A 22,745-nucleotide genomic window follows, 5' to 3' on the forward strand; every position below is an offset into this window, starting at 1 on the left:
TACATGATGTTATTGAAACACATGAATGATCAGTCCTTTAATTTAGAATATTATTTATTTACTTTATGTATTTGTATTATATAATTTTTCGGAATGCAAATAGTAATATATTGATTTACCTATTTATGTTATTTAAAAAAAATAAGGCTATGTCAACTATGTCATTCGTTATGATTGCTTCATCTCGATTAATATGACGTTTACACAACCCACGGGTAAAACGAATCGAAATGTATTGTTTTATGCTAACCAAAATAATATATCTCTTTGTTAGAGGAAACGCACGTTGTGTTTTTTTTTGTCTAACTATCTAACGGTGACAATAGAAATTCTTAGAGCAGCAATGGAAGCATACCTTTCTTTTCCTGCCTTTGTACACCATGGCGAAGGCTCCGTGTCCTATTATGTCTTGTTTGGTGAACTCGTATTCACCAACCTGGATTACTTCCATTTTCATCAACGCTTTCGCTTTGACCACTGACATGTTAAGTTTTTATAAAATTACACTTTATTACTAAAGACAAAGATCGATAATACAATTTTAGAAACTCGTTTATGGAACTTGACTAAGCGCTACATTCTGATTTTAAGCTCCTAATCACTTCCTATTAGCTTCCACGTATTATCTTTAAACTATTAGCCTAATGCACTAGTGAATCATTGTTTCTCTGCTGTACACTACATACATTGAACGCAAAACGCATAAAAGTGATTTTATTTTGTATTATGGTGTTGTGTTTGATTTTGCGAAGTAAAGACTGTATTGCCATAATGCAATAAATATCAAATAATATTGTCTATTCAGAGTTGCCAGATTGACTTTTTAATTTATTTTTGACTTCTGCATACAATATAAATAAGGTAAATAAAAAAGAATAGAGTGAATATAAGTGAGTAGAAAATTTAAAAGTATACATTTTAAAAAAGAAATTTTAATTTATTACAGAAAAATATTAAAGATCACAAGTGTCGCCATCTATTGATAGGCAGTAGTAATAGTAAATGATAGATAGATGTCGTTACGACATTATTATTTAATTCTCCACTCATTTTTTTTTTGCTATGTGGATTACTAGGATCTATCTCAACTCATTTGGAATTCAATATGGTTAAGAAAGATGGTCATATTTATATCTATCTAATAGGAATGTATATATTTTTATCAAATAATTATATGTGTAATAATAAAAAAAAAATATGAGCAATAATTTATAATATCTTTTTATTTATAAAAAAACCTGGTTAGATAAATGAAAGATTGACAAGACTTCATTTCTATTTCTCATTAATAAACATACAACAATAATTGTCGCATTACAGTTTGAGAAACAGAAGCAAGAATTATATGCTTCTGAATATTGTGACTATCTCTTTTGATCTCCTAAATCTTCAATACTATCTTCATCAATCTGCAATAAAATATTTTTTTTATATTTGAGTAGTTAAGTAAAGAACTATTTGAAAGTAGGTTATATAATTTGTTACCTCAGGCCATTTATCAGGAATAACATCAAATAGATCATCCTTGACATCTCCTTGAATTACTATTTCGTCATCGCCAGTCACCGAGGATCCACAGGCAAATTTAGTACCAAAGAATTTAGCTGCTACTTTCAAATCAATATCTAAAAAAAAAAACGGTAAATATTCTTGATAACTAGAAAATTTGTTTTTGTTTTTCAAATAGATGTTTATTTTTGTATTCAAAACACCACATTTTCTGTCAAGTTCCAGTGTAATTAATTTTATTTATTGTTTTCACTTTTAATGTTCAAATAAGAATCATGAATTTATATTTTATATGTGTGATGACTACAGTTTCTTTTTTAAATAATATAACACTTTTTTCATAATATTGATTGCACATAGTAGTTATTATCACGAATAGGTTTTTACTTTTAGAGGAATTCTGCAAAAATATATTACAACAAACTAATATTATAGTATATATATGCAGTATATTTCCATTGTCTCTACTTTTAAGGAAAGTAAATTTACTATTCTATCTTATTATACATTTAATTATTAGGTTTCAATATATAAGTAGGCTGATATAATTGTAGATTGAAGAAAATTATTGATTCTATCAACATATTTGATTTTTTTTTCATTCTAATGGCATTATAAGTCACTAGCACTATATTATGTTTGTAATTTAAAAACATATTGTAGACTATGTCTAACTTACCAAAAGTACTTAGCCCAGATACAACAGTTACAGATTTCTTTTTTCCACGAGGGGCTCGTGAAATTTGAACTAATTTTGGAACATCTTCTTTTTTCTTTGATTTCAGCATACCTTTACCACCTCTTTTTTGTCTTTTCTTTTCTTCTTCTCCACCTGCATTATCTTCCTCATCTTAAAATTAAAAAATTAAAGATATTTTAAAATAACCTTTTTACCATTTTCTGCAAGTTTCTTAATTAATTAGTTTCAATCTTACCTATTTTTACTTTTTCAAATTCTGTTGGTAAATTTTTCTCTAGCCATTGTTTACACTTGTCGTATTCAGGATAATACTCGCAGTATTCTATCGGCATAGAACAATTACCACAGTATTGAACCTTTATTGGGTACGATACACCTTCCCTCGGGCCAAGCGACAAATCTCTATCCGCCATTGTTATTTGTTTTTTGAAGATATTAATGCATATGCATATTTTTTAATTAATAGATGTATCGTATGTAATACCTTTTATACAAATTTTAATCAACAGAAAAAATTAAGCTGCTTAAGATTTCGAAGCCGAATTGACATGACAAGTGACAACCTCAACGTCTAATCAAAGCCATCAACAATGTTGTCATTGAAAAGTCAATTTAGGTCAAAGAGAAAACACTAAACCAAATTTTTGTAAACTGATCAACATATTGAGGACGAAAAACCCCCCTCCATTCAAATGTTTCATATTACATTTTGTTTACTATAATTATTTATAACTACTTATAACTTTGTTTATATGTAAGTGCTACAATATACAAAGGATAAAAAAACTACTACTCGGAGTCAAAAATTAATATTCCACTTGTGGTAGAGCTTTGTGCAAGCTCGTCTGGGTTAGATTTTTAAATTTTAAAGCAATATATTATAGAAATAAATACTTAATGACATAAACTATATATAGGTAACCTATTTCAATCGACGAAAGAGTAAAGATAAACAAACCTTAGATTTACATATTCCATGCGATTTGCTAATAGTTCTACTGTATTATTCACTAAAAACAGTTATTTATTTACTTTTATTTATACAATACAATATTATTCCACTTAATTAGTTATAACCACTTTTATTTAACTTCCAAAGTTCCAAATACAACTTCACGGACATTATAATTGGTGGTAGGGCTTTGTGCAAGCTCGTCTGGGTAGGTACCACCTACTCATCAGATATTCTACCGCAAAACAGCAGTACTTGGTATTGTTGTGTTCCGGTTTGAAGGGTGAGTGAGCCTGTGCACAAGGGACATAACATCTTAGTTCCCAAGGTTGGTGACGCATTGGTGATGCAAGCGATGGTTAACATTTCTTACAATGCCAATGTCTATGGGCGTTGGTGACCACTTACCATCAGGTGGCCCATATGCTCGTCCGCCTTACTATTGTATAAAAAAAAGGTCCTTACATAAGAGATTGGCGTTTTGTACGGGAGGAATATAAAGTCATTTTTTTTTTTGTAAAATATATTGAATTAATCAAAGTATGCACCGTTGTTATCTATGCACTTTTGCCATCACATAGGTAGGTCATTGATCCCTTTACCAAAAAAACATGGGGGCGAGAATCAATAAACTCTTTGAAGGTGGTTTGGACTCCCGCATCGAAGTTAAATTTTTCCTTGTAAGAAGTTGTCCAAATTCCGGAAAAAATGGTAATCTGTTAGAGCAAGTACGGTGGATGTCGCAGACACTCCAATTGTAGCTCATCTAACTTAGTGGTTGTTTGTTGTGCAGTGTGTGGTCTTGCGTTGTCGTGAAGCAACAGTGGCCTAGAGCGATTTACCAATCTCGGTTGTCTAGCAGCTAGTTCTTCCTTCATGGTTTGCAGTTGCTGACAATAGATATCTGCCGTAATCGTTTGGCCAAATTTTAGAAAGCTGTAGTGAACGACACCGGCGCTAGTCCACCAAACACTCACAAGTAACTTTTTCTGAGTCAATGTTTGTTTAGGGCAGGGCTGGGTCTCCAGGGTTCAGCCATTGCGACGAGCGCTTCTGATTATCGTACAGTATCCACTTTTCATCACAAGTAATGATTCGATTTAAAATCCCTTCATTATTGTGTCGGTTGAGCAAAGTAACACAGCAGTCGACGCATGTTTGAAAGTTCCATTCACTCAATTCATGAGGTTACCCATCAAGTTTTTTTTTACTTTCCCGATTTGCTTAAAGTGGATTAATACAGTTTTATCACTTACCCCGAAGCCTGCAGCTATCTCTGAAGTGCTTTATGATGGATCCGCTTCCACAATAGCTTTTAATTCTTAATTTTCTACTTTGGTCTCCGGACGTCCACGGGGTTGGTTCTGAAGGTCGATATTTCCAAAATCAAAACGTTGAAACCAAAAACGTACCGTGTGCTTACTTTTGCGACACCAGCGCCGTACACATCATTAATCCTTCGAACTGTTTCTGCAGCACTGGTGCCACAGTAGAACTTGTACTCGTAAATATACCGATATTTCATGATTTCTATTTGCGGTAATAAACGACGTCAAAGAAAAAAATAATGAGGATAAAACAAATGGATGACTGTTTTCAAAACTCAAATGTACCAGCTAAATGAATTTATAAATTTGAATTTGGAATTCTTAACCAAAGAGGAGATATTTCAGATCAAAGTGGTCAGTACGAAAAAACGCTAATTTCATATGTATATTACAGTAGGACCTAATACATTAAAAGTAATAAAAAAATAATAATTACTTTTAAAAATAATCATTTACTATATAACTTACACCATCACAACATGGTTTGAAGACAGGTGTTACAATATAGAAATTGCCTATTTCCTTGCTTGGGGTTCAATCTTGCTTCATACCAAGTTTATTATTATTATTATAATACAATATTGGTAATATATTAAGTTAATTAGTAAATAATTAATTAATTTAATTTGTTTGTTATATTTAAACGGATTGTTGCGAAGCATATTACATCAATGAGACTATTATTGATTTAATACTGCCTCGTTGGTCTCGTGGATATAAGGCCGCAAAACCCCAGGTTAGACCACAGAAAGTTATATACGGTTTTAATGTCGAAAAAATTATTATATATAGTTTTTAACACGTACGGGCGAAGTTTCCACAACTTTTATTTTTATAAATTGTTGGGAGACATGTTAAATCAGTAAAAATTAGTGTTAGAAAAATTATTTAATTTATTTCGAAAATAATTATTGGTCTCCATTTCTTCGTGGCCTTCAGAACTCTAAATCCTTCCCCCTCTACGGTTTTCCTTTTACGTCACTATGTTGAATTAAATTTTTAAGATAAATATTATATAAATCACTTAAACATATTATTTTTATACTTACTACTTCTTACATTGCTAATGCGCCATCAACCTTGGAAATTAAGACGTTATGACTCAAGTGCCTACAATTGGCTTTGTCACTAGCTCAATTACCCAATGGTTTACTGGTAGAATATATGATGAGTGGGTATGAACCTACCCAGGTAGGTTTGAACAGTCTTACCACCAAGTAAACCGTCTTAACCAAGTAACCGTCTATCTTTGCATGCCTGTACTTGGTGCTAGTCTTTTATTTTAGTTTACTTTAGTCCTTTATTTAGCCTAAATGTTGCTCCAAGCTAAACTTTAATATTCTTCTTCGAAGATAAGCGAGTGCGTACAGACAAAAATAAAAACCTGTGTTCGTGTACTTTTGTGGAATGTTGTTGTTAATTTTTTTTATCAATATACAGACGCGGTTTCGATTGCTTTATTATTTGTATAGATAATAAAATTATCAATACACCCTGAACATCTACTGTTCTGCATTTACATACCGATATCAAGGAGAAGTTCATATTAATTAAATAATTTACTTAAAGATGTAATTAAATACCTACATATTATATCGACTTTACTTCATTTTTATCATAAGAATTACCACTAATATAACTTTAAGAACAATTGTCTTCACTTTGTTGTTGCAACACTCGTACTTACTAAGAAATAAAAAAAAACTGTCGTCTGAGGTTAACGCGCTCAAACATACAAAACTTCTGTAATATTAGTATATAGATTACAGATGTCCCAAAATCCAACAATAATTTTGAAACATTTTGCTTACCTAGACAAAAATAAAAATATAAAATAAAAAAATATATGGACAAAATTTAACTACTTTTTTTTAATTATAGTTGAATTATGGCACAGCTTTATATTGTTTTAGCACCACTTTAATTTTTTGCCGTGTAATGTATAACGGAGGTATCCTACAATGATAATATTTTTACAGATAACGAGCAAAATTTCGACGGGTTTGTTCTCTGATTGCGAAAGCACGTGGAAAATATTGTATTAACTTACAAACCATGTGACGGAAAGATAATTTTCGAGTAATTCCAATGATATGATTGTTAATAATCAACTTCGCTTTTCCGAAGTTATACGTTTGTAAAACGTCGACAAAAATCGACTTACACAAAACTACAAGTAATTTTAAATATTAAAAAAACATATTAAAATCAGTTCAATCAATCAAAAAATGGAAAATTTTCAAATTTGGATACAAAAAATTACAGCTAAAAACGTAATTAATAAGTTAATAATGTAAAAATTTATATTATTACTTATACTTCTTGCTAAATAGTAACTTTGCACATGGATCTCATCGGGATCAGCAGAAAATATAGAATTTATAATTAATACATGTTATATAGTAACTACATTAACATTTCTTTCATTATTTATTCCACAATACTGGATACGATAAACCAATATTTAATGTTATGTTTATTACATTACACCCGTAATAAAATCCGTTTAAATAAAAAAAATCTACTATTTGATAGAGGTCCGGCGAGAAGCAAAAACCTGTTTCGCTAAATGTTATTATTTTATTTTTGTAAGCTGAATTTGAATCTTGTAGGATACAATAATTTTTTTATTTTTATTTATTGTGTTAGTTTATGACCATCTAATTGTATCCAGTTTTGCGAAGGAAAAAAAAAATAAGTTGCCGTCGTATCTGTAGCTATGATTGAAGTAGGAACCGAGTACGGACATACGGACGAAATAAGTTTGGGTACGGTACGGTGTTCACAGATGCTCAGAAATTGAAATAAAAATAAGAAAAGAAACACAATGAATGGATGCTACTTATATTTATTATTTATTTAGTACCTAAGTCCTCAAAAATAAGTCTCCTCAAAAAGAGGAGAGGAGGCCTTTAGCCCAGCAGTGGGACATTCACAGGCTGTTACATCATTACATCATAGTACCTAAGCAAACAATAGGTACTACGGCTATAGGTTTATATTTTGTATATTTCGTGAAAAATTGCTCATTAAATGTTTTAAAATAAGATATCCCCCGAACTAATGTCCATCCATGTCAATCCAATTGTCGTGCTGCACGTGGCTTGGACACCTCTGACGGGGTTTTGTCTGGGAGGGGGTTATATCGACACGATCCTTCAGTCTCTCTAATCCGTATCGAATGTTGCCATTGCAGTGGTTTTAGTGGGTAAGAATCCCACATAACTCGGTTCCTTTCCTAAGAGCCCGGCTATCTTTACAAGGGTTTCCATTACGTGAAAAAAGAAGGTATGCTAATACTTACATTTTGTATTTTTAAATCGCAAAATATGTTATTTTTTATCAAAAAATACAAGATAACTGTCGTCTGTTGCTATATCAGAGGAATATCGTTATTGGATGATGGGACAAGGAAAGAAAACGAATAATAGGTACATAAAGTATCAATTTACTATAATGATTCGCATACAAAAATTCACCGTAGTACGTTTATAAACTTTTGTTAGGTATTTTGTGTTAGCAGATAAACGCTTAATAATTGTTGATCAAAAAATAATCGTAATCTTCAATACATCAACGTATAAAGCATGGTAAATTTGACATTTAAAGGATATTTTCATATTTTCATAGTTTAAACTCGATGGAATAACATATGCATAGTGTTAGATTTAAGTAAAACCGTTGTTTATTAGTGTATAGAATATTATTCACCATCTTACGTGGAATAAGATTAAAACGTTATAAATACATTTTTAAATATTTAATTAATACATTTTTGCTAATCAAATTACAGCTTAACATAAATATTTAAAATATTTTGTTTTCAATATCTTTGGTTTAAATTAATATTGATAATAGGTACATTTAGAAGATCTGTGTCTATATGATATTAATGGTCTAAGTGTACATACTAAAATATATACTTAGTGTAATCCACGTAGGTACATAGACATGTGGCTAAACTAACGTGATTAAAACCGACTTAAATAAACTTTTTTGTGAGTGCAAAGTGTAATACTAATTAGGGCTACGATAATTATACTGATTTAATCCTTTCTTCTTTGTTTTCATTAATATAAAAGATTTCTCAAACGTCATGTCTCAATCAACTCATTTCTAATTCTGATTTGTCATAATCCTGTTTTGATTTTTAGATACATATTAAACATTTATTTCAACAAACAAGTTAAAATAAATAAGTATCTCAATCGATTATATAAATAATATACTATTAGATTTATACTCACATAACACATTTCTCATTTAAAATTTAACAAACTACAATAAATTAAATTCTTCGAATTTTCCTAAAGACGTTCTATTAATTACAACTAATTAAAACGTTATTTTAGGTCTTAGCTACTTTTGCTGTCTATGTTTTCTATACATCAATAATACTGTCATGTTTTTTATCGGAAGCTTTGAGTTTTTCTTGCATTTGAGTTAACATGTCCTGCATACGTCGTATCTGAAAGTGAAGTGAATATATTAATCGATAATAATAACCAACGTCATACTTCATGCACATTAATTATTTATTTATTCATAAGTAAAAATGTACAAACACGTTTCCAAAATGAAAACCTAAATTAGTTTCCTATATCAGGAGAATGTTATAACTCGTCTTCATAAATGTTCTAATTTTAGTATCTACGAGGTTGTAATAACACATGCAATAGAGACAAACGATATAACCTATTTAAGATGAACGTGTCGTTAATATTATTAAATTTTGTGACTTCATGGACCGACTGTCTGACCTGAATTAAACCATGCGTCTTATTTAATATTTTATGTGTTAGGATGTACGTTAGCCTACTTGGAATGATATTATGTAATCAAATTCTATATCTAATAGCTGTTATATTAAGTTTATGGTTGGAAGTAATGCTTTTACTGAAAACCATGCACCATGTTCTGTACGTACGAGGTCCAAGGTAGTCCTATGTTGCGATAATCATGAAATGTTATAAAGATGTTTATATTTGTATTTAATAGTACTTCCTTAAAATTAATGTATAATAAAATAGTCTTCTCATAAAAACTATTTAAATTAAATAAAATGTCAGAATTATTCTCATTATAAGTAGCTAAGTTGTTCAGAAAATTATATTATGTAGAATAGTTTACCTAAACAAATATATATTTAGTAGGTATATAGGTAAACACTTGATTGTTTCACTCATATATACTATATAATTAAATTAAATGCAAATACCTCCTCATCTTTTTGTAGAAGTAATCGGTCGGTGTCCGTAAATACAACTTCAGTGTTATTGCCCATCGAATCTCTCTTCAGCTTTCTGTTGACGAACAAGAAGTAATCAAAACGGACATTTTGTGAAAATTTTTCACTTAATTTCGGACTATTAATTTATTATGTGGGTTGACTTAGCTATATAAATAAGAAATGTTTTTTTTTTAATAAGAGTTAGACCAAAAAAAGATTAATGAACTGTGTGAAAGACATATCCGATACGAAGGTAATTGAGGATATGATTAGAGATAGAGATGAATGCAACAGAACATATTTTCAAGCGAACGATACTGATGACTAATTATCAATATGAAATGTAGCCTTACCCTCTTTCTCGCATTGCATGTTGTGATATCTGTGAAATGCATTGGGCGCGGAAGTTTTCGTAATGGACGTCCTGTGTAACGTCCTTTAAATCTTGCATGTGAGTTGAGATCAGCATTGTCCGCAGTTTCGTGAAATCCGAGTGCCGGGGATTTTCCACTGTTTATGAGATAATTAATTATTATAAAATTTTCCTTATCGTGTATATTACACATTGTATGTATGTATTTAACAGGTTTGCAAAGCAGGTTTTATAAAATCGTTCAAGTTTTGCAGTAGATATAATATGCAGCTCTCTCTATAGCATCAGGAAAAACCCGAATAATCTGAAAAGTCGAGTTACCGTCGACTATGCCCCAGGGGTACTGTCGGCCGCGCACGCGCTTCCCGCCGACCTCCAGCACGGTGTCGGACGACACGACGGCGAAAGGCGCCGCAGCTTTAAGTTCACGATCTTGTTGTTTGAACTCTTCGTCCTCGTCGCTATCGCATTCTGGGAATTGATATACCTAAAACACCAAGGTATATAAAAGATCTCGTTAGATTCTCGAAAGGCAGCCATGAAAAATAAATCTTTCAAACGACGAAATAAATCCTACGGTATCATTTTTTTAAGAATACTTTTTTTTAATAAAAAATTCTATTTTCAAATATAAAGATAAAACAAATGCTATTGCGTCTAAATAAAGTTAAATGAATTTAGTATAAGCACGTACGCTAAGCTAAGAGGATTTTAAAATCAATCAGCGAAATTAAAAATACACCAAAATTAAAGTAATATTGAATTAAATCGTAATAAATAACTAAGTATGCGAATTTTGTTGATATAAAAAAGGTACAATGATATTTTCACCATAATTAAATTGTACAAATAATTTATTATTTTACCTGAATCTGATGCTCTTCCAGATCGTTAAGTATGCGCGTCTTCAGCCGCTTCACCTCTGCAGCAGTGAGGGAATCCGCTTTTGCAATCACCACTACAATATTAACTTTACGATGTAGCCGTCTCATCATCTCCAGATCTACTTGACGCAAACTAAAAAAAACTTTGAAATTTAATAATAATTATTATTGAAAGTTAAAAATAAATGATAAGCACATAAGTATATATCATGATTTAATTACGTAATTCATTGTTAAGTATCAGAAGTTTTTTCTATTATCATTCAATATAAGGTTGCTTAACATAGTTGTATTAATAGTGGGACTGCTTTACATTTATATAGTAAAAAGTTTTGTATAGGTGTATAAATATATTTATCTCGGAAACGGTTCTAACGACTTGTTTCAAATTTTGTATTTAAGGTCTTGTTCTTAAAAATATGTATATATTTTTATGAATAATTATTAGAGCCGAGCTTAGCTCAATCGTCAAGGTGCTTATATAAAATTAAAATCAGAATATACTTTAATCAAGTAGGATCTTGCAGGCATTTTTGAATTGTCATTTAACAAGATCAAATTGAATTTTCATTCAAACACCGGCTCGGAATATGGATTGCTTCGACCAAGAAGTAAAGTAACAGTAACAGCCTGTTAATGTCCCACTGCTGGGCTAAGGCCTCCTCTCCCTTTTGAGGAGAAAGTTGTGGAGCAAGAAGAACCATCAAGAAACTCGGAGGAACTATTTTTCGTCAATCAAATATACGCAATTACTATGTACACTTAACTTTATACGTCCTGGTAAAATTAAAATAGAAATTTTAAGCTAATTAGTAGCCTCTGTATAGTCTTGTACAATATCAATAATATGCTTTAACAAATTTAAAATAAACAAAGTAATTAATCAAAAAAGAGGTGACATTATAAATTGATAGTAAAAGTTTTAAAGGAAAAGTTTATCTTATTCTTTTTAGTGCATTTAAATAGTTTCTTTTTAAAAAGGTTTTTTTTACTCTTAACTTCTTTTTTAATTTATAGTTATCGCTGGACAGGTTTCTCAGTCTGTTCATCTCATGCAACGCGATGCAATGTTGCAAGGTCGTTTGCCGGTTAATTTCGAAAAGTCTAGCTCTTCAATAAGAAGGCCTTCTAAGGATTTTACGATTACGTATGCTTGATCAACAGCGAAGAGCTTCGAGCCTAAGTATACAACGTCATGGTCGACAGTACTACCCAGTATTTTGTTTACTGTGCAAGCCCAACATAATATAATTGGCAGTATTCTTTGTTTTGCAGTGCCGTGACTATATTTTGGACGAGATGAACACCGTCTTTACTGAAGTCTATACGGATGGACGGATGTCAGTAACATATATTTGTGCTCTACGGAAGTCACAGAATACATTTATGGTTTTGTTAGAAGTTTGCGTCTTTTCTGCTGTTCGTATTTAAGAGTTATGCTCTCGTAAAGCGCTGATACGAACCTTTTGTTGTTCAACTGATTCGGTTTCTTGTATTTCAGATATGTGTTGACGAATTTTTGCAATTCGTGCGTCGTGTTCTTCCTGTGATTCCGCTGCTATTAATTGCGTTGCATACGTTGCTTAGCCTTATCAAGTTTCAACTGTCGTTGAGTGTGTGTTTCACTACTGTCCTGACCATGCTTTTTGCTGAGTCATCGGAGTTTCTCTGCCTTTGTGTTGATGTTTCTGTTTTTCCTAAGTTGTTCCCACGAGTACCGAAGAAATATTCGTCGACCCTCCCAGAGCTTCGTTTAGAGCTAATATACAACAGGGTTTGCAACGGTGCCCTGAAGCGGTACGTTCACGATATCATGTTACATGTAACTCAGATCTCGGCACAGCCTCACCTTGACTTGGATGTTTGGAGGAATGCGCCACTTATTTCAGCTTGAAGCTTACTTGTTTGTGCCTTACTTGTTTGAAACACAGTTCCGAATTTGAATTTGGGGCTATCCTTCTCCTAGACAGGTTACAAACCAATGCTGTTAACACCTATCTCGCCAAATAACCCAAGTCAAAGTTGACTTAGCGATGCTACAGACTCGAACAATTTGACCTCAATATCATAATCGAAGTCTCCAAAAACCTCAGAATTTCAGACGGATTGGAGCAACAGAGTTTAACTCGCATTCTTATTCTCAAAAAGCCCTTTCATTTGATACCCATATTGTAGAAGTGCATTAAAAATAACTAGTCCGCCATCTTCGGTGTTCCGCCATGTTGGATTTAGAATGACGTCACACAGCTAACCGTGCATTGTCATTGGAACTAAACGTGTATACAAAATTTCAGTTCAATCGGTTAAAGATATCTGCTTTAAAATTGAGTTGCAAGATTCCATTCCACTCAAATATTGCAAATTCAATAAAAGCTTGTAAAAACTAAAAGAGTCATATATATGTGACTCAAAAAAGCTTATTTGTTTTAGTTTAATTTATTTCATTACTTACATAATTTTACAGTTAGTTTTAATATTTTAAGTTTTGCAAAGAAAGTAATCTATTAATGTTTATTAAGCAAAATGATCAATTGTATATAATCACTTCATACCAATCATGTTTATTGATTCATAGTTATTATCTGTTGTTAACAAACATTAATCAATCGAAATGCTAAGGAACGCTATCAGAGATATTAACACAACAAGATTTTATTGACGATAATATTATCGCACCTAAAGGCAGCTATATAAATTCTGTCATCAACATTCAGGAATTCAAGTTTTAACCGTGTCTTCAATATCGTTATAATTTGTTTATATATCACTACAAATTATAAAACAAAGTCTCCTCGCCGAGTCTGTCTGAACGTTATAAACTAAAAAAACTAGAAAACGGATATTGATTCGGTTCACTAATTGATGGAGTGATTCATGTGGAATGCTTAGATGCATAATTCATTAAGGTTTTGTGTAAAATGATTGAAATATGACTATGATTGTTGAAGATGTCTGAAAAAATCATGCTTTTTGATATATGTATTACGATATAAACGTTTTATGTACACCCTTATCCTACCAGTGCGAAATTGGCACGGGTAGCTAGTTTAAAATAAAACAAAGAACAAACAAGAAATTTGTTTAAGAAATATTTGAGTCTTATTTAATCGTGATGTACGTATAGGGAGATACATTTACACACATATGCAAAACTAAAACTGTTTTGATTTATACATATAAATACATACATGATTTCTTAACATATTCCTATATTATGTACGTGAAATATAATACATGTTTATAATACAGACCAAGCCAAAACGTGTTTTTAAGGAAAGATGTGACAAAGTTAGAGTATACATCACATATAGATAAATTAATATGATGTTTTCAAATAAAAAGTAATAAATGTTTTAATTAAAACAAATTATTTACCTGTGAGCCCATGGCGGGACAAAGTAAAGGCAACAATGTACTCGATTATCCTGCATGTGTCGTCTGTTAAGCCCACTTTCGTCAGTGAAGTACTGTCGAAACTGTTCATCGACGTATGCAGAGCACACCCGCCACGACTCTTCGCAATTGATGGCATCTCCAAAACCGGGCGTATCTACTATTGTCAATCGAAGCTTTACTCCACGCTCCTCAATCTCCATTGTTTTTTTCTCTATTGTCGTTGTTTTTTCTATTCTATCTGTTGCAAGAATTTAAATCACATCTCAATAAACTTAAAATACACTCAAAAGTAACACATAGAAATCTTATTCCTTATGCAAATTTCCGTACAAAGTCACGGATGCGTCCCAGAAAGTCAACTTATTTATTTATTAGAACGGACTTCCGCATTCGTAATAAAGACTGGCAGCTTTTAAATGTATAATATATTGTATATGTTCCTTGATCTGTTTTGTACGAAACTGTACTTCTTAGTACGAAAGAATATTTTTGAAAGAGAAACGAGCTACGTTGAATATGTCGTCGTTTTTAATTTTCTAAAACTTACCTTGAACATCGGATATTTTTCTATTTTTGTAAAGATCTCCAAGAAAAAGACTATTGATCAAAGTCGACTTGCCAAGCCCAGATTCTCCAACAACCATTAGTGTAAAGTCGAAACCTCTTTTGACAGATTTGCGATGTACTTGCTCTGGTAGGGTCGCAAATCCTATGTAATCGCGTTCTCCACGTTCTCTTTCTGTTAACAAATGTTTATATGCAAGAATTTAAAGAACAAAATAGAAGTTATAACAAATTTTATCGAAGGTAGTGTAACATAACTGACTCATGTATAATTTATCTAAAATATGATCGCAACAAACGCAACAGAGCACGCGGGTTAGTATTCTTATTTGATTACTGCAAACTATTGCGGAAGTATGTAGTCGGCGACATCCTGCAGATAATAGTGACTACACAGGACGATTTTTTATATAAACAAGACGAGAAAGCGCTAGTTACGTTGCCTACGCAAATTATGTTGTTCTTTTGTGAAGATGCAAGAGCTGAGTCTCAGTGCAATGGGCGCGACGAAGTGGAACACGTCGGGTTTCCTGAGTACCAGAGCCCAGGGACACAGTGCGTGCGCATCAAATATTAAGGACAACGAGCGGAAACGACGTACGTGCTCATCAATGGAACATGTTATGCTGTCGTTATAATTAGTGAAACTATTTTATTACACCAAAATACAAGACTTGCAACAGTTTCCATAATTGTTAATATTTCAAAAAATTCTGCTGACGCTTCCGTATCGTGCGTTATAGAATAAAAAAAGTCAATCAATGTATCAATTTAGAGCAAATCCCACTCACACGATCTTAATAGACAATAGTAAGACTGTATATGATTTCCGATATACTTACATACAAACAAAAAATATATAATGCCATTGTTGTGTATAATATACTAAAACGTGAGACTAATAATATTGGATGTTATGGAAACAGAGAGATTATTAAGATAATTATTACTAAATATATATTAATAAGTATTTACGTATTAAAAAAACTTACGTATTTTTATTACAGTAGTGAGAGATGTCTTATTTTTATTATGATTATTATCTGCTTGTGCTGAATCCTTATCGCAAATATTTATGTCTAAGATTGCATATGAATCGCTCTTCTCCATTACTGGAAATGTTGACTTTATGTTTTTCCACGAATGGGTTGTATAACTTTTTTGTGTTACTGTGCTGACATATTGCATTAAAGATAGAATAAAAACACGGGAAATTTACGAATAATGGAATAAAACTTTACACAATATAAAATAAATTATTTACTTTCATTCAGGAATTTACGTATTTGGATATTACGGAAATGATACATTGAGCAGCGCAGGCGCCGGTGGCAGCCACTCGCGCGCTCTACCAGTACTACGATCGCGACGCAACTGCACGATAGCACCATAGCACATACTTTGTTCGAGCGACAACTTCTATTGTCACTCGTAAGATTTAGATAGATATGACATTACGTCATTAATTAACGGCAATTCAAATTAAATTAATATTAACGTGTTCATGCACTAAATATTGTCAAAAAAGTTATACTTTTTTTTCAAAGTCAAATAGATTTATACTCTTGTTTGTAAAATTGGACAACAATAATTAATGTACTGTCATTATTATTAATTATTCTGTTTTTATTTAATTACCTACTTATATTTTCATTAATCTAATAAGTAGAAGTGAATATTAATAAATTTGAATTTAAATTTGATTGTAAATCAAACGAATGCATTCTATTCATTGCATCACGTAGAGCAACATTAAACTTTGTTTAATATTTAGTTTTAATAAACATATCTGTCTATAAACGTTATCATGGTATATTGTTGTCGTATTGTTTCTTATTATTGTATACACGAATAATTTAAATTATCTATACAAAATCTGATATTTTAAAATGATAGGTGGCATACCTACAAGTATTTCGGAAAATACTTCTTTTCAAAATCGAATAAGAACGTTTTGTACCTACATGTTGAGTAAAAGTATGCAATATTGCTTATTTGTTCTTATTAATTTTTTTTCTAAAAAATAATTTAACAATCTTTTATTAGTATTTAAATTTGCTTTGCCATAAACTGTCTAAATCAATTCTTCTGCTAGAAGAAACTACGCTCTTTAAAATTATGAGTTTTCGTACATTTTCGAAGTTTTTTTTTTCCTTTTCTGGCGTGTATCTACGCTATTTGAGCGCAAAATATCCTGCTAATGTCACGTATAAAATAGATGACACATATGATATGAGATTATTCGGTTTCAAATTTTGAATCGTTTAATGATGATGAGTCAAAACTGTGATGTTATTCTACAGTAAATATCTAGAAAAATATTATAATTAAATAAAAAAAATATTTGAACACAACATATAAATAATATAAATTCGAAAAGTCTTTTAAGATATTTTTTCAACCTAAGGGTAGCACTTCCGATTTCGCCCGCATATTAAGGCTTAAGCTTTAGCTCAAAATGATGTAATATATAACCTATATGTGAAACGTGGAAGTATATACTAACTTTACTTTGACCCTTTTTGCTTTTAGCTTTAATTTCGTAGTGTAATTTCACGTAATATATGCCTATTTTACATAGCATTAGTAGCATTAGTTAGGCAGCGTGAGATAAAGACGTGACGGGTGCAAAAGAGTTGGCTTGGTACGTAAAATAATATAAAACTTTTATATGAATAAACTAACCGATTTTGGAATCGTTATAAATATTAACCATTTCTTACACAGTCAATGCGGCCATCCTTTGGAAATAAGAAGTTATGTCCCTTGTGCCTGTAATTATTACCTATACTGTATCACTAGCCCTAACAAGTGAAGTATAAATATGCTCTTTCTATCTGTATACATACATCGTTTTAGTTTAGTTAAATGGTAAATAATAAATATATGTTTTAACTGTAAAAATATATACATTGAAAATAATATATTTAAAAATGTAGTCTACAACATCTTTTTAAGATTACTAAAATTTTGAATAAAGTTTGAATATATTTGCTAACCTCAATAAGTTCACTCTAGCAGTCTAGCGATATGAAATTCGTAGGTTGGATCCTGATACCTGAGGTCTGGAGCCTCTAGCATCTTAAAATACACCAAAGACGGTATAACAAGTGTTTTTTTCAAATCTTATTCTAAATTTATTAGTATTTCGACTGATAATGTCACAAAATAAATTCATTCCATATTGTTGTTAAACTTATAATAACAAAGAAATAATTGTGTTTGCCTAACGCGAAACTATTCACGTCACATACGTCACATTGTTGCATGTTACTTCTCGCAAAAGATTATATTCAGATTTTCAAAGTATTAGCATCAAATCTAGTATGATTTGATGCTAATAATTTGCTACCATGGGTTATCATGACTTTTTTAAAAAGGCTCAAAACAACAAAAACATCGAATTTGACAATAAATATGAAAATTGTCTAAATTTAATTGTAATGTAGTTGTAACAGCACAGTCTCATTTATTTTCATTTTATAGAAAAAGACATGAGAAACCAAAACATTCATATGTATCTTAAAAAGAAAATAATGAATACATAAATCTCACCGTTCATCTTTGTGTTGTCTGGCTTCTTTTTCTTCCACAAACTATATATGAAGTAAAGTAGCGAAAATTATGATTAAATTTTCACGACGTTTTTCCTTTCATTTTATCATATTTCTTTAACCTTCTCAATATTAACATTTTCCCAGGTGATCGATTCGACTTCACCAAAATTCACACTAAATATTTTTCTTTCACGTATTGAAAGTAATTCAATTTATATTAACATTTCATCTTATAACATTCATGGTGTGCTTAATATTCAGTATCAGAGTAAAATTCACTATAAACTATTGTTATCTTATTAAATAACTACCGGTATAGCTTCGGATACATGTCGACATTATTTAAAACTACACATCAAAAATGTCACTAAAATAAAAAAAAGTCGCGCGAAAACTACAATATATCACGAGCCTAATCCTAAATATTGTATAATCTAAAACAGTAGAAAAAAAATTGGTAAAATTAAATCACATTGTTTGTGCGCCGTCCTGTGCGTCTACGTTATATAATCTGAGGGTCCGGGGTGAGCTCGCGTCCTCGAAAACCCTCCCCTGCGCCCGGCCCCGGTTCTGCGCGAGAGGCCACACGTTTCGCGTCCCTGGCGCGCGCAATTTTTAGTTACAGGGCGGAGAAAAATCGATAATGCAGAGCTTTAAGCGCATGCACGACTACCCTCTACCCCGCTCGAGCGAACTGCTTTGCATTTTCTCTATTTCTACGTTGCCCTAGATGTATTAAGGGCGTTTCAATACTGTCAAGGTCGAGGTTTGTGTTATTAATATTTTACCTAAAATGATTGCTTTAAATTTTTTTATCTGTACTAGGGAATAACGTTGGTTCAGAACTTCATATTAATAAAATATATGTAACTTATCATCTTTTAACAATTTTCTATTTCATTTAATGTAGTATAATAAAATGAAATATACTTATATAATATAATAGTTATAATAAAATATACGCAAGCAGAAATAAAACGAAATTATTTGGAAATCTATTTACTGGTAATATAAAAATAATGTTGGTCTATGATGAATTGCGGTAATATAAACATTTTGATTTTATTAATAACAAGGTCACTAATTGTTAAACCTACAAAGCGTTAGTATTTTGCCGCGATTAAGTTTCTGCTACTTTTAATATTCATGTGAACCCTAGGTAGCCTAGAGGTAGCAACTCCAATGCACACAAACTCAATCACTGAACACACTCAAATCACACAGTGAAAAAGATACTCAAAAAGTGAAATTTCACAAAGAAAAAAAATGTTTTATTGAGTTTTGAGATATCTGCCTGCCTTCCCTAATTATTATATATATATTCTTAGTTTGTTTAAAAGTATACTAAAATTATAATATTTTCCCAAAATAAATATTTGGGATTATCATCTTATATAAATTACCATTATACACAACCAACAGTCGTGGCCGATGACTGAAGTCGAATAAAAAATCAGTCATGTTTCGTGTATTCTTAAATATGTGTGTATAAATATAAATGGATCAGCAATACTCTTATAATTATTACTTAAAAATATCGTCTTTTTTTTTTTAAAGAAAGCCTTTGCTTACTACTTACTGCACTATATGGAACTACGTTATTTTCGTTAATATTTATTACAAACTCTTATACGTATAATACAAAAATTATTCTATTCTATTGTCCTCCAGACCGATTTCCGCCACGGCGGCCAATCTCAAGAGAGATTAGCCAACTATGCAGGAGATATTATAGTGCACAAATGTGTGCGCAAACAGGTGCGCTCTCTATTCCCTAACTCACATAATCCGATGGGACGGCAATCCGACACGATCGGAAAGAGTTCAAGCGCAGGACCAACGGCTTTCAGTGTTTTCCGAGGCACGGGAGTGATACACTTCCAATTTCCAGACTCCGGGCTGCTACTGAGAATTTTCTGACAGAAAAACCCAACAACTTTTTATTGGCCCGACCTGGGAATTGAACCCAGGACTACCGGGTACGTGGCCTTACATCAAGCCACTGGACCAACGAGGCAGAAAATAATTATATAGCTACAAGTAATAGAAAAGACGTATTTACATAATAATTATGAATATCAAGAATTAAAAATTTAAAATAGTTTCCTTACAAATTATGACCGCACATATTGCACATGGTAAGAATCAAAAGTAATTTTTTTTATTTAACATGTGATGTGTGACACTTATCTGAGAATAATCGGCAGAAGAATCTCAGTGGGTTTTTTTTAATATTTCATATTTATAATTGAAATTTTTATTTGAAATCATCTAAATAAAAATCATGGGTTTTGTAATATTCTTTTGAAAGAATATTTTTGAACGTTTTTGGGATCCATTAAACATTGTCCCACAAAAGACTTTGCCCTATTATATTATACTAACCCTGCGTAATCGGTCAATACTAGTTATAAGTTTATACTTATTTACTGGTGTTAACAGTAGATATGTACGTTATAATTTCTGAGAAAATCGTTTATGTTTTTTATTATGTTTATGAAATGGCATGATCAAATCAGATGACGCAGACATCAGAATATTTTAAATTGAAATCAAAGACGAGTCTAATGGGAGCGATACGATAAGGTTTAACATAATTACCCACAATTTATTACACCCGCGTCGGTCTGAGCTAAATAAAGATTTTCCTTCTACCATTTATTTAACTTTTAACCTTTCATACTACTAAGAATCAAGTTATTAAGCTGCGCGCCCGTTCAAATAACCCTATATATTCCAAGAAAGTATATAGGTATCAAGGTAGTAAGTATATACTTTCTTAGAAAATATAATGAATTAAAACTAAATATTCCTCTTTTGTTCACACCGTCTGTGTGGACAATTATATTAAAACAAAAAACTCGCGGAGTTTCTTTCATCAGCTTTTTTCAGGTCTGAGTAATATTTTTTCAAGTCGATGTTACATTTTAATTTTGCTATGAATAATTAAGCGTAATGATTCTTTATTGAATTCTGTACCGTAACAGCCTGTAAATGTCCCACTGCTGGGCTAAAGGCCTCCTCTTATCTTTTTGAGGAGAAGGTTGGGAGCTTATTCCACCACGCTGCTCCAATGCGGGTTGGTAGAATAAAAATGTGGCAGAATTTTAATGAAATTAGACACATGCAGGTTTCCTCACGATGTTTTCCTTCACCGTAAAGCGCGAGATGAATTATAATCACAAATTAAGCACATGAAAATTCAGTGGCGCTTGCCCAGGTTTGAACCCACGATCATCGATTAAGATTCACGCGTTCTTACCGCTGGGAGATGCCCCAGCTTATTATATTGAATAACGAAATTAGAATTTTAATACCTACCTATAATTGCTACCTTGATCAACAGATATTATTTGACTTGGACCGATAAGTGAATGTGTTTTCACTTTAGATGGGAACACGTTCTGGGTCAACGTACCTCTGAAACGAAAATTATTATATTGTAACAAATACAATAAGTGTCATGTTAGTTTAAGTTTTTTTAAATAGCACGAAAATATAATGCTATATTTTTTACATCAAAATGTACAATTACTCAATTACTTGTAAATATATATATATATATATATATTACGCATACTATACAGCTGTCTTGCCGTATAAGTAAAAAAAATGTACAGTTTTAATCAATTCATGCAGACTAGTTTTCTTTAAAATACTATCAAATGATTTTATTTTAAATATACATAGTACTTAAGTTTATATAGGTATTCATATGTGAACTTCAATAATCGTCGTGGGTCGTCGTACTAATTTTTTTAGTATCTTTAATGTATATAATAATATCATATAATAGTAATATATTACCTAATAACTGTTCCGTTTAAGTCGTGGCTAGTTTAAGCGGTTGTGAATCTCAATACCCTGAATTCAATCCCGAGTATTTATCCCGGAAAATGTAAAGAATTTAAGGTGCGGAGAATACCTAGCGTAGTGATAATATTAATACTGTTTTTTAATTGTTGGAAAATTAAACAGTTTATAAGCTAGCATATAAATACAGAGGCGACATAAGGCGTGGGCCACGTGGCTTACGGCCTCGCGGTTAAAAACGCCTCGCGCCTTTAAAGATTAGGATGAAACTGCTGATTTTATATAGCACAGCTTCAAATTCAAACACTTCAATTTTTCAATCGCAATGTTTTATATTTTTGTCTTCAGTGTTCCAGACAGTCTGTCTCTACTCTAATGAAATGAAGATATTGCAGATAATTTAAAGATTTTTAAAAACCCCGACAATGAAACGAAATTT

The 22,745-nt window shown here is 31.5% G+C and overlaps 3 protein-coding genes across 9 annotated transcripts in view; all 3 read right to left on the reverse strand.

Annotated features, from left to right (window-relative positions):
• Nucleotides 1-743, reverse strand: part of LOC126773890 (serine/threonine-protein kinase unc-51) — a 31,192-nt gene extending 30,449 nt beyond the window's left edge. For all 5 annotated transcript variants that reach the window (XM_050495128.1, XM_050495126.1, XM_050495125.1 and 2 more), the window contains exon 1: nt 356-743. In XM_050495128.1, the coding sequence (XP_050351085.1) occupies nt 356-484 (129 nt within the window). In that variant the 5' untranslated portion in view covers nt 485-743. The remainder of the gene's footprint in view (nt 1-355) is intronic.
• A 455-nt stretch (nt 744-1,198) lies between these two features.
• LOC126773901 (density-regulated protein homolog) lies at nt 1,199-2,775 on the reverse strand. The gene is made up of 4 exons (XM_050495154.1): nt 2,445-2,775; nt 2,189-2,359; nt 1,486-1,625; nt 1,199-1,409 (listed from the first exon to the last, which is right to left on the reverse strand). Exons 1-4 carry the CDS (start codon nt 2,620-2,622, stop codon nt 1,365-1,367), a joined length of 534 nt encoding a protein of 177 aa, XP_050351111.1. The 5' UTR covers nt 2,623-2,775; the 3' UTR covers nt 1,199-1,364.
• A 5,144-nt stretch (nt 2,776-7,919) lies between these two features.
• LOC126773884 (septin-2) lies at nt 7,920-18,656 on the reverse strand. 3 transcript variants are annotated; one of them, XM_050495112.1, is made up of 9 exons: nt 15,929-16,318; nt 14,920-15,111; nt 14,352-14,610; nt 10,959-11,109; nt 10,414-10,579; nt 10,073-10,229; nt 9,708-9,792; nt 9,417-9,432; nt 7,920-8,957 (listed from the first exon to the last, which is right to left on the reverse strand). In XM_050495112.1, exons 1-9 carry the CDS (start codon nt 16,122-16,124, stop codon nt 8,899-8,901), a joined length of 1,281 nt encoding a protein of 426 aa, XP_050351069.1. In that variant the 5' UTR covers nt 16,125-16,318; the 3' UTR covers nt 7,920-8,898. The 3 variants fall into 3 exon arrangements, with proteins under 3 accessions (XP_050351069.1, XP_050351070.1, XP_050351067.1); XM_050495113.1 differs by lacking the exons at nt 9,417-9,432; nt 15,929-16,318 and adding an exon at nt 18,492-18,656; XM_050495110.1 differs by lacking the exon at nt 9,417-9,432.
• Between the last annotated feature and the right edge of the window lie 4,089 nt (nt 18,657-22,745).

Source organism: Nymphalis io, chromosome 15 (genome assembly GCF_905147045.1).
Source record: "Nymphalis io chromosome 15, ilAglIoxx1.1, whole genome shotgun sequence".
NCBI classification, from domain to species: Eukaryota; Metazoa; Arthropoda; class Insecta; order Lepidoptera; family Nymphalidae; genus Nymphalis; species Nymphalis io.

Bases quoted from the DNA above. Each gene is read 5' to 3' on its own strand.
- LOC126773901 (XM_050495154.1), bottom strand. From the start codon at position 2,622: ATGGCGGATAGAGATTTGTCGCTTGGCCCGAGGGAAGGTGTATCGTAC. The intron at 2,360-2,444 runs GTAAGATTGAAA...TTTAATTTTAAG, and splicing joins ATTTGAAAAAGTAAAAATAG to ATGAGGAAGATAATGCAGGT. The intron at 1,410-1,485 runs GTAACAAATTAT...ATTTTATTGCAG, and splicing joins TTCCTGATAAATGGCCTGAG to ATTGATGAAGATAGTATTGA.
- LOC126773884 (XM_050495110.1), bottom strand. From the start codon at position 16,124: ATGCAATATGTCAGCACAGTAACACAAAAAAGTTATACAACCCATTCG. The intron at 15,112-15,928 runs GTAAGTTTTTTT...ATTTGTTAACAG, and splicing joins CACTACTGTAATAAAAATAC to AAAGAGAACGTGGAGAACGC. The intron at 10,580-10,958 runs GTAAAATAATAA...TTGGTGTTTTAG, and splicing joins TGGAAGAGCATCAGATTCAG to GTATATCAATTCCCAGAATG.